The sequence below is a fragment of the Vitis vinifera genome, chromosome 8, assembly GCF_030704535.1.
Source record: "Vitis vinifera cultivar Pinot Noir 40024 chromosome 8, ASM3070453v1".
In the NCBI taxonomy this organism is placed as follows: domain Eukaryota; kingdom Viridiplantae; phylum Streptophyta; class Magnoliopsida; order Vitales; family Vitaceae; genus Vitis; species Vitis vinifera.
The window spans coordinates 9,793,308-9,812,040 of NC_081812.1; the positions used below are offsets into that span (position 1 = coordinate 9,793,308).

The 18,733-nt window shown below is 32.8% G+C and overlaps 2 protein-coding genes across 2 annotated transcripts; both read left to right on the top strand.

Moving 5' to 3' along the window:
- LOC100242153 (receptor-like protein 34) lies at positions 1-3,589 on the top strand. The gene has a single exon (XM_003632555.3). It carries the CDS (start codon positions 142-144, stop codon positions 3,403-3,405), a length of 3,264 nt encoding a protein of 1,087 aa, XP_003632603.2. The 5' UTR covers positions 1-141; the 3' UTR covers positions 3,406-3,589.
- A 10,243-nt stretch (positions 3,590-13,832) lies between these two features.
- On the top strand, positions 13,833-15,808 carry LOC100247292 (receptor-like protein Cf-9). The gene is made up of 2 exons (XM_010655113.3): positions 13,833-15,144; positions 15,220-15,808. The coding sequence occupies exons 1-2, from the start codon at positions 13,920-13,922 to the stop codon at positions 15,690-15,692; spliced, it is 1,698 nt and encodes a 565-aa protein (XP_010653415.1). The 5' UTR covers positions 13,833-13,919; the 3' UTR covers positions 15,693-15,808.
- The last annotated feature ends 2,925 nt before the right edge of the window (positions 15,809-18,733 follow it).

Genomic DNA, 18,733 nt, shown 5'->3' on the forward strand with positions numbered 1-18,733 from the left:
GGAAACAAGGAAGGAAAAAACATAAAAGCTGCTTCCTGTTCAATTGGGGGAAACAAAAAAAGTGTAATGTTGTGTTGTTGATGTATAACTACAACATTCTTTTTTCTTCCTGTTCAATTTCTCCCTATCTACATATTAAACATGCTTTGTTGTAGCAGTATTTCCCAGCTGCTTCCAATGAGAATTGCACTCTTTTCATGGCTTTATTTCTTGCCCTTATGCTCAATCGTTTTTGGTATCCATGTGGCTTTGGTGTCCGGGGAATGTCTGAGTGATGGGAGCATATGCCTGGAGGATCAGATGTCCTTGTTGCTGCAACTGAAGAACACCCTCAAATTCAATGTTGCTGCATCAAGTAAACTAGTTTCCTGGAATCCAAGCACGGATTGCTGCTCTTGGGGAGGTGTAACCTGGGATGCCACTGGTCATGTTGTCGCTCTCGATCTCAGTAGCCAATCAATTTATGGTGGATTCAATAACTCCAGTAGCATTTTCAGTCTACAATATCTGCAGAGCTTGAATTTGGCTAACAACACCTTCTACTCTTCTCAAATTCCATCTGGGTTCAGTAAGCTTGACCATTTGATATACCTGAATTTGTCTAATGCTGGGTTTTCTGGACAAATTCCAATTGAGATCTCATGCTTGACGAAATTGGTTACAATTGATTTCTCCGTGTTTTACCTTCCTGGAGTTCCTACGCTGACACTTGAGAACCCAAATCTGAGAATGCTGGTTCAGAACCTGACAGAGCTTAGAGAACTCTATCTTAATGGTGTAAACATATCGGCACAAGGGAAGGAATGGTGCCAGGCATTATCATCTTCAGTGCCTAATCTCCAAGTGCTGAGCTTGGCAAGCTGTTATCTTTATGGCCCTCTTGATTCTTCTCTGCAGAAGCTTCGGTCTCTCTCAAGCATTCGCCTGGACAGTAACAACTTCTCTGCTCCTGTTCTAGAATTCCTAGCCAATTTCTCGAATTTGACTCAATTGCGGCTCAGTTCTTGTGGATTATATGGAACATTTCCAGAAAAGATCTTTCAGGTACCAACCCTTCAGATTCTTGATTTGTCAAACAACAAGTTGCTCCTGGGTTCTTTGCCGGAATTCCCTCAGAATGGATCTCTAGGAACTCTGGTGCTCTCGGATACAAAATTTTCAGGGAAAGTACCATACTCCATAGGCAATCTCAAGAGGTTGACTAGGATAGAGCTTGCAGGTTGTGATTTCAGTGGAGCAATTCCAAACTCGATGGCAGACCTTACACAACTGGTTTACTTGGACTCATCTTATAACAAGTTTTCCGGTCCAATCCCACCTTTTAGTTTGTCCAAGAACCTGACCCGAATAAACCTTTCTCATAATTATTTAACGGGTCCGATTCCTTCCTCTCACTTGGATGGTCTTGTAAATCTAGTGACTCTTGACTTGCGAGACAATTCACTGAATGGAAGTCTCCCCATGCTCCTGTTTTCCCTCCCATCACTGCAGAAGATACAACTGAGCAACAACCAATTTTCTGGTCCCTTGAGTAAATTTTCAGTTGTGCCTTTTTCTGTACTGGAGACCCTTGATTTGAGTAGCAACAATCTGGAAGGGCCAATACCCATATCTGTCTTTGATCTCCAGTGTCTTAACATCCTTGATCTTTCTTCCAACAAATTCAATGGCACTGTTTTACTAAGCAGCTTTCAGAACCTTGGAAATCTTACCACTCTTAGTCTGTCATACAACAACTTGTCCATCAATTCAAGTGTTGGTAATCCCACTTTGCCCCTGCTGTTGAATCTTACCACATTAAAATTGGCTTCTTGCAAGCTCAGAACATTACCTGATCTTAGCACCCAGTCAAGATTGACACATTTAGACCTTTCCGATAACCAAATTCCCGGGAGCATACCTAATTGGATTTGGAAGAATGGTAATGGATCTCTTTTGCATTTGAATCTCTCTCATAATTTACTGGAGGATCTGCAGGAAACTTTCTCTAATTTTACTCCTTATCTGTCCATCCTTGACCTACATTCCAACCAGCTCCATGGCCAAATCCCAACTCCTCCCCAATTTTCCATCTATGTGGATTACTCAGACAACAGTTTCAACTCTTCCATCCCAGATGATATTGGTATTTACATTTCCTTCACTCTTTTCTTCTCGCTTTCGAAGAATAACATCACTGGAGTTATTCCTGAATCAATATGCAATGCCAGTTACCTGCAAGTTCTTGACTTCTCTGACAATGCTTTTAGTGGCAAAATACCCTCATGTTTAATTCAGAATGAGGCTCTTGCAGTGTTGAATCTGGGGAGGAACAAGTTTAATGGCACTATACCAGGGGAATTCAGGCACAAGTGTCTTTTACAGACACTAGATCTCAATGAGAATCTTTTAGAAGGAAACATCACAGAATCTCTAGCCAATTGCAAAGAGTTAGAGATTTTAAACCTTGGGAACAACCAAATTGATGATATCTTTCCTTGCTGGTTGAAGAACATAACCAATTTGCGTGTCCTTGTTCTGCGAGGCAACAAATTCCATGGGCCCATTGGGTGTCTCAGGAGCAATTCCACCTGGGCAATGCTTCAGATAGTTGACCTAGCAGACAACAACTTTAGTGGTAAGTTGCCAGAAAAATGCTTCTCGACCTGGACAGCAATGATGGCGGGTGAAAATGAAGTCCAATCCAAGCTCAAACACCTGCAATTTAGGGTTCTACAATTCAGTCAATTGTACTATCAGGATGCTGTAACAGTTACCAGCAAAGGTCTAGAAATGGAGTTGGTGAAGGTCCTAACTCTCTACACCTCTATTGACTTGTCGTGCAACAATTTTCAAGGGGACATACCAGAAGTGATGGGGAACTTCACATCGCTCTATGGTCTCAACTTATCGCATAATGGTTTCACAGGCCATATCCCATCGTCAATAGGGAATCTGCGACAACTTGAGTCATTAGACCTCTCGCAAAACAGGCTGAGTGGAGAGATACCTACACAGCTTGCGAACCTAAATTTCCTTTCAGTCCTGAACCTCTCATTCAATCAATTGGTGGGAAGGATCCCACCAGGTAATCAAATGCAAACATTTTCAGAAGCTTCTTATGAAGGGAATAAAGAACTGTGTGGGTGGCCTCTGGATCTAAGTTGCACTGATCCACCACCATCTCAAGGCAAGGAAGAATTTGATGACAGGCACTCAGGTTCCAGGATGGAGATTAAGTGGGAATACATAGCTCCTGAAATTGGGTTTGTGACAGGATTGGGAATCGTGATTTGGCCTCTAGTGTTGTGCAGGAGATGGAGGAAATGCTACTACAAACATGTTGATAGAATTCATTCAAGGATTCTCCAAGGAAGAGCAAGTGGTGGAAGAAGAGCTCACAGAATTCGGAGGCGGAGAATGTAGCCGTGGTGCAGAGGGATGAAGTGATTAGTCAAGAGTCCATTTCCATTAATCCAATCCTATGTTTCATTGAAGGAATATTAAAAAGGGGTCATATTATTGGATGGACCTTCAGTCCGTGTGTCAAATGTGATTCTGGCTTGCTTCTTATAAATTTAATCGAATGCATAATTTTATATTTGGACAATGTCATGGTGAAGTAGATTTTCAAAGTAACATTATTCTTACTTTTTAGTGATGCGAGTATCAATGTGCTTCTCTAAAATATTATACTAATAAAGAATTTAAGTTGTAAAACCACTTCATGAAAGCTTTTCTACAAAAGCATCAAATCTTAAATTTGGCCAAAAAACTTTTTAACCTTCAAATCTCTTTGGTTTTAGTCAATAAAAGCCATTTTGACCAATGTAAGGATTTTTAAATATTAAAAAATTTAGCCAAGAAAAAAATATAACGTGTTAAATTTAAGAAATTTGGAAACTCTTCTTCTTCAGGGAAGGCATTCAAGCTGAGCAGGAGATGGTCTAGGATATGTTGGCTGGATGTGGGCCCGAGTTGGGTCAAACTTGATTGGCTGGATTTCGGTCATTAATAAAATATGGGCCTGATTGGGACAAACGAAGAGCAGCCGAGGTAGCTAGGACCATATTCAGCCCAATCAACACATCTCAAGCCATAAGGGATACAACATTGATAAGCAAGTAATTATCATACTAGGTAGTAAGGTGGCTGCCCATCTACTTATAAAAGTTTCATCCTCTTACAGGCTTTCACATTAAATTTGGAAATGGTTCTCACTTTATTTTATTTTTTACCACATTTTTTTATTATCTTGTTAATTTATAGGAACAAAAAATCTTTATCATTTTTTTTATAGTCCATTGTTCCAATGAAATTATTAAACAATGATAAGAGTGAGATTTTCAAAAGTAGAAGATGAATCAATATAACTTGCAAATTCTTAGATTTTAATGGAATTTGAAAATTACTAATATTATTATGCAAGTGAAATAACAACATGAACTTGAAAAATTAAACCCAAAACCATCTCTAAAATTATCAATATCCAGGCCCAACTTCACATTCAACTTGAATATCTCTAAACAAGTTTAGTCCTTTCTGTTTTTCAATTTTCTTTCACTTTTTTTTTTTTCTAGAATTAGACACTTTTTGGATACCATGAAAAAGATTGCTAGCTAGGAATGTAAAGCATGGTTTTTTAGCTAGAATGATAAGTTAAGTGCTCATATATATTTTGAATCAAATTTAAGAGAAAGTTCCTTACGACCCTTAGTGAATTGATTTTCACTTAACTACCCATATTTCTAATATGATACAAGGATTCCATATAATCCAAATAAGAACTTTATTTTTATGTGAAATCTAATCAAAGCTCTAGTTGAAGCCATCTAAATTTATTATTTGATATTTAAGCTCTAATTGAATCCATTAGAATTATTATTTGAATTTTATACATATTAGACATCATTTAGACTTGTTTTAGACAATTCATATATCTTGTTTTCCAGGAAATTTGATTTCTTCGTCCAAACTTGATGTATTGGAACATACTTTCAAATTTAATTAGGAACAAATGTCTCAATTTTTCTCAAATAATCATCTTTTTCATTCTAATATCTTACATGATGATTTGTAGAAGTTGAAACTCGATAACCTTTTTACTAAGATCCTTGTTACCTTGCACTATAATGTTTAGTAGATAAGCTTTTAGTTTTCTAGTGACACAAATGTTAGAGATTAGTAGAGAATGGAAATCTTCCAAACCTAGATTTTACTGATACTCAACGTGTATGTGGACTGCATTTGAGTAAAACCAACCAAACACACTAAGAAATAAGCTACTTGGAAAAAAATAATAAAAATTATATTAGAAAAAAATCCATATGCTCCTGCAATAGAGTTGACAACAATTTACAAAGACAAATAAAACATTCATAAGAAAAGAATGTATACAATTTATTCATATCTTTAGGCCATGAGATTACTATATAATGTTGCAAAATGGAGTTGACACACCTTAGAAAGGATCTAATGTGTTATTCTTTAAATCTAAAGGTTCTGATACCAATTGTTAGAAAAACACCCACTATATATAGATTAAAGAGTGCAACTAAGATTCTAGGCATAATGAAAATGAAAGTTGTTTAATTTTTCAAAAAATTATTCTAGGATGTTCTTAGAAAACATACCTTTGGATTCAAATGTTCCCAGATATTTTTTCCAATTTGCAATAGAAATCTCGAATGTCTCGTGACATTTGGATCTTGTCTATGGATAAGTATAGACTTTTCTCTAGAGGGAGTGATGGCTACTAGGGTTTTCTTTAAACTAAGTGAAAGACAACAACTAGTCTAAGCTTAAATGACTAAGAGGATTTAAATAGACTCTCAACTAGGCTTAAATGACTAGGGTCTATCCCATAGGTTTGGATCAATTAATTAGCCTAATGGGTCTTATTTAATTAATTAGCCTATTGAGAATGTCTATTGCCACCTTCCTAAACCACCAATAGTCCAATCCATTAGGAATATATGATCACTTAGGATCTTACCATTTGTCATGACTTTTGGTAGGTCTTATTCAATATGTAACCATACATGCTAGCACATTTACTATGTGAAAACCATCCTGATACCTAAGACATGTCATCCAAAAATTAGGAGGTAATGCATTATAATTTCTATAGATTGTCATCTTAGTCCGTGAACCAACCTTAAACAAGCTTATCCCAGAATTGCCAAAAGGGGAGATCGTAAGTGATTATCAAGGTTGGCAATTCTATGCAAAAAAAAATTATCCAACCTTCTAATTTAGTTTTTCGAATCCTTCCTTGGGCTACTGGCCTAATGAAAATCAAGTGTTGAATTTTCTTAAAGGTCAAGGTATATAGTTGAGATTGTAGATGGGTGAAATTAAATCAACCAAAATTTTCAAATTGCTATTTATCTTGAACTATTTTTTATTTTTTTTTAAAGTGTTGAAGAGGCAAAGGCAACAAGTTTTTTCAACTAAGTGTTCATGTGCCCTATACCAGGATCAATCCAAATTTGGGTAAGATTGATCCAATTTTTGTTTGATCTTTTCTTAGCCATTAGATCAAGGGTTTCTTTCCTTTTAAGACCAAAATGCCTTCAGTTTGGGATTAAGGAAAGACTTGTCGTCGTTCTTCTTCCCTCTTGTGCTCTCTCTATCCTTACCTAATTAAGGGTATTTGAAAAAAAAATACATGTTCATTTTGATTTCCAAACTATTTTCTAATGGATTTTCTTATAAATAAAAAAATGGGTTTCTTTTGTTCCATTCATCTCTCAATTTCCTATCTATTTAGGTTTTGAGTAGAAACCTATTTTCTTATTGATTGAGCTTCCAAAAGAGGCTGAGATCAATCTTGGTCAGGACTCCAAGTATGTTTCGGAAGATGGAAGCATATGGCTGAAGTAAGAAGGTGTTGGTCAAGTTGTTTGTTAAGGATTAGTAGACTTGAGCTAAGTAAATTCTTATACACATTAATTATTCTTCATAGTAGATTTCTTTATCATTGACCGGCCCATGGTTTTTTTCATCTCTTAAGAGATTTTCCACAAAATCTAATGTCATTGTCTCTCTTTTTCTCATTCTACTCTTTGATTTATTTCTAGTTATCGATATCATCTGTTACTTGAGCATGTATGTTGAAATGATGAAATATGAGTTGAAATTGGTGTGATTATCTTTTGGATATATTTTGAATAATTTTTTGTTCAATTTGATAAAGATATCAAGAAGTAATTGAAAATATATTAAGGAGGATTTTTTCTTATAAATTTGTGTTAAGGAGTGTTAAAGCATTTACATATGACTTGCATTTATAAATTGTTAGAAGTATATTGATGTATCCATGCTTGCTTGTGATTTTTATTTATTATTGAAAAGTATTTGAAGAGAGGAATATAGGTTGTGAGAAATTTTAACGAAAGATAATATATGTTGGGAAACCGTTTTTGAATTTTTAAAAAAAATACTTATTCCCTTCTCCTCCTATAGGTGTAGTTCATCATTGAGATTCACTCTCAAATTCTTTTAAGGATTCCCCGCAACTAAGACCAAGGAAGAGCAAATCATGGAAGCAGGGCTTCCAGGACTTAGAGGCCAAGAATCTAGCCACCACTAGTGAGAAGGATCTAGTTTGAGTGTATTGTATTTCTATTAGATAGAAAATATGCTTTCTACCAATTTGTAAAAAAGCTTTAAACGTACCTAAAATAAAATTCTAATTTGGGAGATCCATGAAGTCATTCAAGTTAAGAGGTTAAGATATGTTGGCTAGATCTGGGCAAGAGTTGGGTTACACGTGATTGGCCCAATTGGTACAAAGCAAGACCAACTAAGGTAGTAGGCCCATGTTCAGCCCAATCAACACATTTGAAGCCATTAGTAGTTTAGTAAAGATGTAAGAAAGAAAAAACTTCATCATTTTTCTCTTAATCCATTCTTCCAATCATCATTTTATCACTTCCAAGAAAGATTAAACAATGAGACAAGTACGAGATTTTTCAAAGTAAATCTTGAATCAATATAATTTCTTAATTCTTAGTTCTTAATGAAATTTGAAAATAATGAATATCTTTATACAAGTGAAATAACAGTATGAACTTGAAAAATAAAACACAAAACCATATTCTCAAATTATCAAAGTCCATGCCCAACTTGACATTCAAATCAAGTATCTTTAAACAAGTTGGAGCAGGGATTTCGTGTCATTCCCTCCCCCTCGAAGAGTCCTTGTCCTCAAGGACGGAACTCCGGGTATGCTTTGGAGAATCGCCATGCGTTCTCCCAGGTAGCATCTTCAATTGGTCTTGCCACCTAGGAGAACGCATGGCGATTCTCCAAAGCATACCCGGAGTTTCGTCCTTAAGGACAAGGACTTTTCGAGGGGGAGGGAATGATACGAAATCCCTGCTCCAACTCCTATTTGCTTGCAGATCACAGTTACGTGGGCAACACCTCAACACCTAGCTTGAATTTTGATTTGTTGCTACCTCCCTAGACTTAGGCCACTATTTGTGTTTCAGTTGATGTTTCAATTGTCTGTGCATCTATAAATGCACCTGCATGAAGTTAATAAAGCATGGCAGAATTCAAAACTTCTATCTCCTATCTCTCCTGTCATCTCTTAAATTAAACTCATCAACTAGTTGTAATCACCAACACCAGAATGAGAAGTAATCATTGCAACAAGTTGATTGTTTACAGAAGGTTGAAAAGAATGATCAAAACGATAATAGCAATTGACCATATTTGTCACAAATTTGGCATTGTGGCCTACCACCATTTCTAGAAAAATTAGGTCCTGAGAAATTAGCAAAATTGTTTCCAAAATTACCTTGATTATTACCTCTACCTGAATTTCCCTTGGAATAGAAACCACGTCCGCAACGACCAAACTGTTTCTGATTGAATTGCGATAGACTCTGGTTAAGGTTTCTTCTTTGAAACTTGCATTGACTAGTCCTTTGATTTTTTATTTTTTTTATAGTTGTTTCCTTGCGATTGTAGAAAGGCTACGCTTGCTTGAAGAAGATTGGTTTCATCAGTGGCATTCTGTTGCTCTAAGCGATGCTTGTAACTAAGCAACATATTATGTGTCTCTTCTAAATGCAGAGGTTCATGCTTAGATGTTATAGAGACCACAAAGGAGTTGTAATCAGCTGCTAAACCGCCAAGCAAAAAAAGAACGTGGTCTTGTTCAAAAATTGATTCTCTGATTGCAATAAGATTATATGCAATAGATTTCACCTTGTGAAGATATTCCATCATATTCAAACCATGTTTCTTCATAGTCTGAAGTTAAAGACGAAGTTGCATAATTCTAGCCTTTGATGCAGCAAAGAAGAATTTCTCGAGAGCACTCCAGATTTCAGAAGTGGAAGTGAGACCGATGATTTGAGACATTACATTCTCGAAGAGAGATGAATAAATCCAGCACATGACTAGAAGATTTTGTCGTTGCCAAATCTGAAAATCTGGGTTCGTACTTTTAGAGTTCTCAAGAAATTTTGGAAGACAAGGTCGTGAGCCATCGATCATCTCCTCAACTCCATTAGCGATTACAATATTCAGCATCTGAGTACGCCATAGAAGATAATTTGAGCGATCAAGCCTGATGGTGAATGCTTGATTCAGAGATTGCATTATCGAAGTTGTATTTGGGCTTGAACTAGTACCATTTTGGTGAGAACAACAAGTATAGAGGAAGAGAAATCTTCAAACATCATGGAAAGAGAGCTTCAAGGATCACAAGCTCTAATACCAAGATAAAATATAAAGATCTGCCTCTTATTTGAGAGAGTGTTACAAAGAGATATCTTGAAGAAGAAAGTTTCCTCTGTTTTTTATTCTTAGTCAAATACCCAGTACTCACAGTGAATGTTGAAATTGGTATGTTTCTTTTTGCTTAAAACTTTGGATCCTAGCCATCCAAAAAAAAAAAAAGGCTTAACCAATAATTGATAAGTGTCTGCTGAATGTATGATCCAAAAATTAGGTAATTTAATATTTTAAAAAGTTATTTGGAAATATATTTATATTGGGAGTAATATTACAACAATTTCAATGTATATTACAATTCAACGACTTCAATATTATATTTTTAAAATAAAATTTTCATTAGGAATAAATAATTTATAAAACTATGTAAATAGAAAATAGACATAAAAAAAATCGAGGGCAGTTGTAATTATTCAAATATAATGAGGATGAAAATAGTATAGGCAATATAATTTGAGACCGGAAAACAAAACACAAATATATATATATATGTATATAGATAAAGAGGGAATAACAATAATCATGTAATTCATTTTTATACGGAGTTTTAAGTCACTATTAATATTATTTTTGAAAATAAATTTTAAAATTAGAAAGAATTTAAAATGTAAAGAGGGTATGAAAATTGTGAACAATGTACTAAAAATGTGAAGCATGTAAACATGGTACAAAAAATGTAAGGATCCTTATATTCTCCTCATGTTTTTCATATCCTTCAAATTTTACATTTTGTTTAATTTTAAAATATATTTTTGAATTGAAATTACTATAAAATATATTAATAATGTTATTTTGAGTTACTATTAATAGCATTTTTGAAAATAAATTTTAAAATTTTTAAAATTTAAAAGGGTAAAAACATGTGAGGAAGGTAAAAAAAAAATATAATGAAGGTATGAAAAATATGAAGAGTGTATGAAAAATATGATAGTACAAAATATATGAGCATGGTACAAAAAATATGAGGATGCTCACATTCCTAGTAACTTCTTCATATTTTTCCTAACCTCCAAATTTTAAATTTTTTAATTTTAAAATTTATTTTTCAAATTAAAATTTCTAATAATATTATTCTGATTTACTATTGATAGCATCTTTGAAAAGAAATTCTAAAATTAAAAAAAAAATTAAAGAGGGTGCAAATCTTGTTAGGAATGTATGAAAATATGAGGATGCAAAAAATGTAAAAAGGGTAAAAAGAATGTAATTTATTTTTTGAATTAAAATTATATTTAAAATAAAATAATAATAGAATTTCCGGTTACTATTAATAGTATTTTCGAAAATAAATTTTAAAATTAAAAATTTAAAGAAAACACAAAAATTGTGAGAAAAGTATAAAGAATGTGAGGATGATATGAAAATGTAAAGATCCTCATATTTTTCATACCCTCTTCACATTCTTGGTACAATCCTCATATTTTTTATTCTCTTATCACATTCTTTGTACCCTTCTCATTTTCTTCATACCCATTTTTTATACTCTTCTCACATACTTTGTACTTTCATCATATTTTTCATACCCTTCTCACATTTTTGTTATAACCTCCAAATTTTATATCTTTTTAAATTATAAGATTCTTTTAAAAAAAGACTATCACTATTTCATCTCATCCTCTCCATATAAAATTTAAAATTACAATAAAAGAAATTAATAATACTATTTTGAGTTAACAATAAATAAATTTAATTTTCTAATTTTAATAATAACTACTTTAACTAATATATTTATGAATGATTTTTTTCACATGATCTTAAAGTTATAACTTTATATCATAAAATAAATAACAATTATTCTTTTATGAAATTTTTATTATTGCTTAATAGAAGTAGATTTGGATAATCATTAAATTTTTTTGTATCCTTATATCCATCAAGCCCATTCCACACCCAATACTTTTAAAATTAAAACTAATTATAAGCCCATATTTGATCCAAAACACTAAGCCCAATTCAATGACAAGAAATGCTTGTAAAACTTATATTTGGGTCATGCCTCCAAGCCCAATTTGCTGGCAAGTTTGACTTACCAAGGATGTTACAAGGTATTTATAGAGTACTTAAAGTACATAGAATTCATGTGATTCCAATATGGGATTGAGACTACGTTGCTTCTTGGAGAGCTCTTAAATATTTAAGTTTAAAGTCTTTGAACCATTGAGCATTGTACCATATTTATTAAATGATGTTGTTAAAAAAAATTATATATAATAAGAATCTAATATTAATGTTTTTATTTCAAATTTTTTATCATAGAAAATCTTTAAAGAAATGTAAATATTTAAATTCCTATTTATTTTTACAATAATAATATGATAATAATTATAAAAAATAATTTAAATTAATTAATATAATAATTTTAAAACAATAAAATACAAAGACAAAAAAATAAAATTAAATATTATTAATTTTTTCATCTTAAATATATCTTTATTCTTAAATATTAATTATATATTTCTATTTAATAAAATTTAAAATATTAAACTTTATGATTTAATTTAATATAGCAAATATAAAAATTAAACATTATTAAAATTTGTAATTTTATATAATATATAAATTATATATTTATTGCATCACCGATTCAATTGCAGTTCAACCGTAGATTCAACCAATGAACCATAAACCGGTAATTTTTTCGATTAAATGACCAGTCCCATTATGAAAATATTGTATAATATTCCATCCATTTAAAACATATGTTAATGGCCTGGTGACTCTGGAATGAGTTTTTTCTTAATTTTTTATTTTGATTCACTCTAAATGTATCTCATTCCATTGGTTCAAAAATGTGAGTGTGGTACTAAAAAGTACCCTACAAACTAGTTCAGACCATTTGCAAATAACATTTCAAATTTAGATTTGTAGAAAGTTACCCATAACTTTTCTTATCCAATCATCGAGTAGTAATTTTCAAGATTAATCCAATTGATTGTTAGAATTCAAGTTCCCTTACCAAGTTCAATCCAAATCTATTTTCTAAAAAAGTTTCCATTTAGTAAAAATATATGTTTGAGTTGCCCAGGTTAGTCGGATTTGCAACTATTGTTTAAACCTAACATCAATCTTTTACCAATACATTGAAATTTATTTAAAAATAAAAAAACTATTTATAATCTATTTAACTAGAAGTTTAAATGAATCGAAAACAAATACAAATGATTTGAGAGTGAGGGGGCAGTTTGTAAGAGGACCCTTTTGGTCTCATCCAAAGTAATGAATTCCATATTGGTAGGCCTTCTGCTTCCCTCGTTTTCTTCCCAACTACCAGCCCCTCCTCACCAAACATTATCACTGCATTTGTCGATGTCCAACTTGGGTGTGGAGACTTGCAAGGAAATTAATTACTACATAAAATGTGGTGAAGTTTCGTAGAATAATTGTAACAATAGCTTAGCTTGATAGGGTTTATTGGAGAGGACACATAGCAATGACTTGGGAAATTTTAGAAAATGATGGGATTATAATGATGCCCAATCGAGGAAGTAAAAATACTTGGTATTAAAAGCTAAAAGGATAGATGAAATGTTTATTAGAAGACTTTGAGGTCTTCTTGCTCAAGTCAATAAGCTAAGTCTTCTTTAAGACTTGAGCAAGAGTACTACATGTTCTCTTTTCCACAACCACTCCTGTCACTGTCACAACTAAATTTCATGACGCTTCCTACCGAAGTATCGAAGTCGAGGTGCACCAAGACTTCAGTTTCAGTGTGAATACCTTTCCCCACGAAGAGATGTAATGAAGCAACTTTATAAATCATTGTGAAGTTTCTACGTAATTATAACTATATTTATAGTTATTACGATTAAAATTAATAGATGGAAACAAAAAAGTTCGGCATATTGTTTGGAATAGAGAAAAGTCTTGGCAATGAAGGCCACCTTTTCCGTGGTCCTGGAAATGTTGTGTTAATTCATGATCGGTTCCTAAAGGAAAATTCTGACAAAATCGTTAGAGAAAAAAGTGTAAGAAAATGATGAATTGTGATGTGACTTGAAATGGAGTAGATAGGAGGAAACAAGGAAGGAAAAATCGAAGAAGTAAATATCATTAAGTAATGAAATCACCGAATTGGTTGGTATGAATAAGATAAACAGGAAAAATCTGTACTATATATATTTAGAATGCTGTGGTGTTTATGTATAACTAGAACCCCCTTTTTTTTCCTCTTCTAAATCATATTGAACATGATTTGTTGTAGCAGTATCTCCCTGCTGCTTCCATTGAGAATTCAGCTGTTTTCATGGCTTTATTTCTTGCCTTTATATTCAATCTTTTTCGGTATCCATGTTGCTTTCGTGTCCGGCGAATGTCTCATATGCCGGGAGGATCAGATGTCTTTGTTGCTGCAACTGAAGAACACCCTCAAATTCAATGCTGCTGCATCAAGTAATCTAGTTTCCTGGAATCCGAGCACAGATTGCTGTTCTTGGAGAGGTTTAACCTGGGATGCCACTGGTCATGTTGTCGCTCTTGATCTCAGTAGCCAATCAATTTCTGGTGGATTCAGTAGCTCCAGTAGCATTTTCAGTCTACAACATCTCCAGAGCTTGAATTTGGCTAACAACACCTTCTACTCCTCTCAGATTCCATCAGGATTCCACAAGCTTGTTAACTTGACTTACCTGAATTTGTCGAATTCCGGCTTTTCTGGGCAGATTCCAATCGAGATTTCACTGTTGACAAGGTTAGTAACAATTGATTTCTCTACCCTTTATTACATCCCTGGAGCTCCTACATTGAAACTTGAGAACCCAAATCTGACAACGCTGGTTCAGAACCTCAATGAGCTCAGAGAACTCCATCTTAATGGTGTAAACATATCGGCCGAGGGGAAGGATTGGTGCCAGGCATTATCATCTTCAGTGTCTAAACTGCAAGTGCTGAGCTTGTCCAACAGTTTTCTTTCTGGTCCTATTGATTCTTCTCTGAAGAAGCTTCAATCCCTCACGAGGATTCATCTGGATAACAACAATTTTTCTGCTCCAGTTCCACATCTCTTTGCAAATTTCTCAAATTTGATTCACTTGCAGCTCAGTTCTTGTGGATTATATGGAACATTTCCAGAAAAGATCTTTCAGTTACGGACCCTCAAAATTCTTGATTTGTCAAATAACAAGGTACTTGAGGGTTCTTTGCCAGAATTCCCTCTGAATGGATCTCTAGAAACCTTGGTGCTCAGTGATACAGAATTTTCAGGGGAAGTACCCAACTCCATAGGCAATCTCAAGAGGTTGACTGGAATAGAGCTTGCGCGGTGCAATTTCAGTGGTTCAATCCCAAAGGCGATGACAGACCTTACTCAATTGGTTAACTTGGACTTCTCTCATAATAACTTCTCTGGTCCAATCCCATCTTTCAGTTTCTCCAGGAATCTCACCCAAATAAACGTTTCTCATAATTATTTAGCAGGTCAGATTCCTTCCTCTCACTGGGATGGTCTTGTGAGTCTAGTGACTCTTGACTTATCTGGTAATGGTTTCACAGGGCAAATCCCATCATCACTAGGACAGCTCCGACAGCTTGAGTCATTAGACCTCTCACTGAACAAGCTGAGCGGGGAGATCCCTACACAGCTCACTACCCTTAGTTCCCTTTCATTCCTGAACCTCTCATTCAATCAATTAGTGGGAAGCATCCCAAAAGGTGGTAAATTTCTAAGGTTTTCAGAAAATTCTTTCGTGGGTAACAGAGGATTATGCGGCTCCCCCCTAAATGCAAGTTGCGAAGATGCTACACCACCGACGTCTGAGGAGATTCAGTGGAAATATATAGCTCCTGAACTTGGATTTGTGACAGGGTTGGGAATTGTGTATTGGCCTCTATTGTTGTGCAAGAGATGGAGGAAATGTTACTACAAACATGTTGATGGAATTCTTTCAAGGATTCTCCATAACCAAGACCAAGGAAGACAAAGTTGTGGAAGAAGAGCTCACAGAATTCGGCGGCGGAGAATGTAGCAGTGGCGCAGAGGGATGTAGCTACTCATCAAGAGTCTTATCTGTTATCCATTTTGATCTCCATTATCACCAACAATAGAAACTGAACATATATATATATATATATATATATATATATATATATATATATATATATATCAATCCTGAAAACATGTCATGATCTCCAGATAGGGAATCAACGAACCTGAGTCCGTTTTGCTTTTCGTTTTGAACAAGGTGTGGATCTTCTAAGGTTGTGGAGGGTACCACCTCTTACTGAATTCTCTCTGACGATGGGAGCGGGAGAGAAACGAGTCTATTCTTATTTCAAAATGATGTGATGAATTTGAACAGACACTTAATCTTTGGATTTATACCCTTTGCCTTAGGGACCATACCCTTTGACTATTGGGTCTCACGAGTCTTAGGCCCATCATGTGATGGCAATGGGCTTTACACATAAGGTGGTTCATACTATGGAAAACCGATACAAAGTAAATATCAAAAGGCGAATAGCTTAGTCATGTACCATTGTTAAACATGTGTGAGTCCATATCTTAACATTATCTACATCAATGCAATCCTCTGTTTGATGAAAGAAACATTAAAAAGGGGTCCCTTATTGAATGGGCCTTCATTTAGTGTGTTAAATGTCATTAAGTGAATGCATAATTTTATATTTAGAAAATGTCATGGTGAAGATTTTTGACAATCATAGGAATTAGATTTTCAAAGTAACATTATTCTTACCTTTTAGTGATCCAATATCAAGGGGATTCTCTAAAATATTATATAAATAAAAAGTTTTTATTTAACAAAGAATTTAATTTTCAAACCACTCCATGAAAGCTTTGTTAGAAAATCAAGTAAATAGAATCTCATAATTTTAGTTTAATGAACTAAAACAAATCTACAAAACTCACCTTATGTCATTACGATAAAGATCACCTTAACGTAAATAGTTCACAATGTTATGTCATTTTGGTAGCACCTTACCACTTTGTATCAGTATTAACACCTTATATCTTCCCTCTTTTTTACTTTTTCTCACTTAATGTACATACAAATTATGGGAAACCTTAGTAACTTATAATCAATGATGAAAATATCGGTAATTACGGATATATTGGTTCTTCGATTTTACAGATATATCGGTGGATATTTTGGAAAAAAAATATCGATAGACCAAAAATTGATTAAAATTCATGGAAATGTAAAAAAAAAAAAAAAAAAAAAAACTCTTATTAAAATATAATTAAAAATGTAATAGAAATTTTAAAGTTGTTTTATTAAAAAATTTGATATATGTATAATATGATTTATCATATTTGATAATAATATCATATGCGTTGATAAAAAATATGAATTTTGTAAGTGTATTTTTATTATTAAATTATATCAAATATTATTTCATAATAATATTGTAATATTTGATTATAATATAACTAATTTAAAAATATATTTAATATTAAAATTATGATTCATTTCATTCAATTGTATTAAATGATATAAAATAAATTGTCATATATGTATAATTTTTTAATATTTAATTAATCTATTAATGATATTCAAAACACTATGAAAAAAATTATCATGATAATTTTTATATTTTTGGTAATCAATTAAATGAAAATTTTTTATTTAATTATAAAATAATTATAATTAATTTGTTCTCTAAAAATATTCTTTTAGGCTATGTTTGGTTCTCGGAAAATACTAAGGAAAGAAAAAAAAAATACAAAGGAAAATGATTTTTTCATGTTTGGTTGTCCTATGAAAAATATCAAAGAAAATCAAATATAATTAAAACTAATTAAAAACTTATACATTTTTAAATTATTTAATTTTTATATTGATGAGTTAAAATAAATAAAATGAGTTTAAAGTAACAAAAAAAAAATTGTCGACTTTTAATCTATTTTTTATTTTCCTTCATTTTTTTTTCCTTTCACTTTTCCTTTATATTTTTTTTCCCTTACATTTTCCCTCAAATTTTCTGGGAACCAAACATAGCTTTAATATTTTGTTTATATGATAGTTTTGAATATAAATATGTTAAGTGCAATATAATAAACAAGGAGGATACTTACTCCAATGGTAAACAACAAAATTAAAAGGCAATTTTAAGCTTAATTGAAGCACACTATAATGCTTTCACTGTGTCACACTAAAGCGGTATTGACCCGTGTTGACCACCCAAAAAATCAATGAAGTATCACCGTATCGACGATTTTTCCCAAAATTTCACCTAGGTGATATTTCTTCTATGCTTACAATGAGTGGACGGAGGGAAGGACCAAGAGTCCTTTTATATCATATAAATGACCTTCCTTTAAAAGTCATAATGAACATTTTCTACTAGATTATATGAGTCAACCTTTTCCAATTTCATGTAGTATTCATAGTATATGAAAACTTCAATGTAGGTACATGACTTTGGTCATTGTATTTTATACACAATTTGATAGGTATGACTTTGGTCATGATACCTTATATTTTTCCATATACCTTATACATTTAATCTTCGAGCATATATGAGATGTATAATATGATAAATGTAAATACATGAAGGACACAATATTCCAACCAGCTTTACTATAAAAGTATCAAATCTTAAATTTAATCGACATTAACGTAATATGACTACTCCTTGACTAATGCTAATGAATCTTGAACATTGACTAATGATTTATTGTTAAAAAATAGAAGAAAATGACTGAAACTATCCTCTAAAGTTAGTCATAATCTTTAATGCATATTCGTTAATAGATTTGATGAATGTGTAAAGAAGTTTTTTAATTCAAAACTATAATATCTAACAATTACACTTTAGTCTCTCATGATTCTAAAATTACACCGACATCTTTGACAATATTCAAAACTATCCTCACTCATATTCCTCAACCCTTTGATTTGATGAAAGCCCTAGTTGCTTTTTTACTAACATCAACCAATGTTGAAAATTGACCATTAATTACCCAATAATTATTGTTAAAAAATGAAAGAAAATGAAAAAAAAAACCCTCTAAACTTGTTTTCCAATTTTTAGAATGTGTTTGATA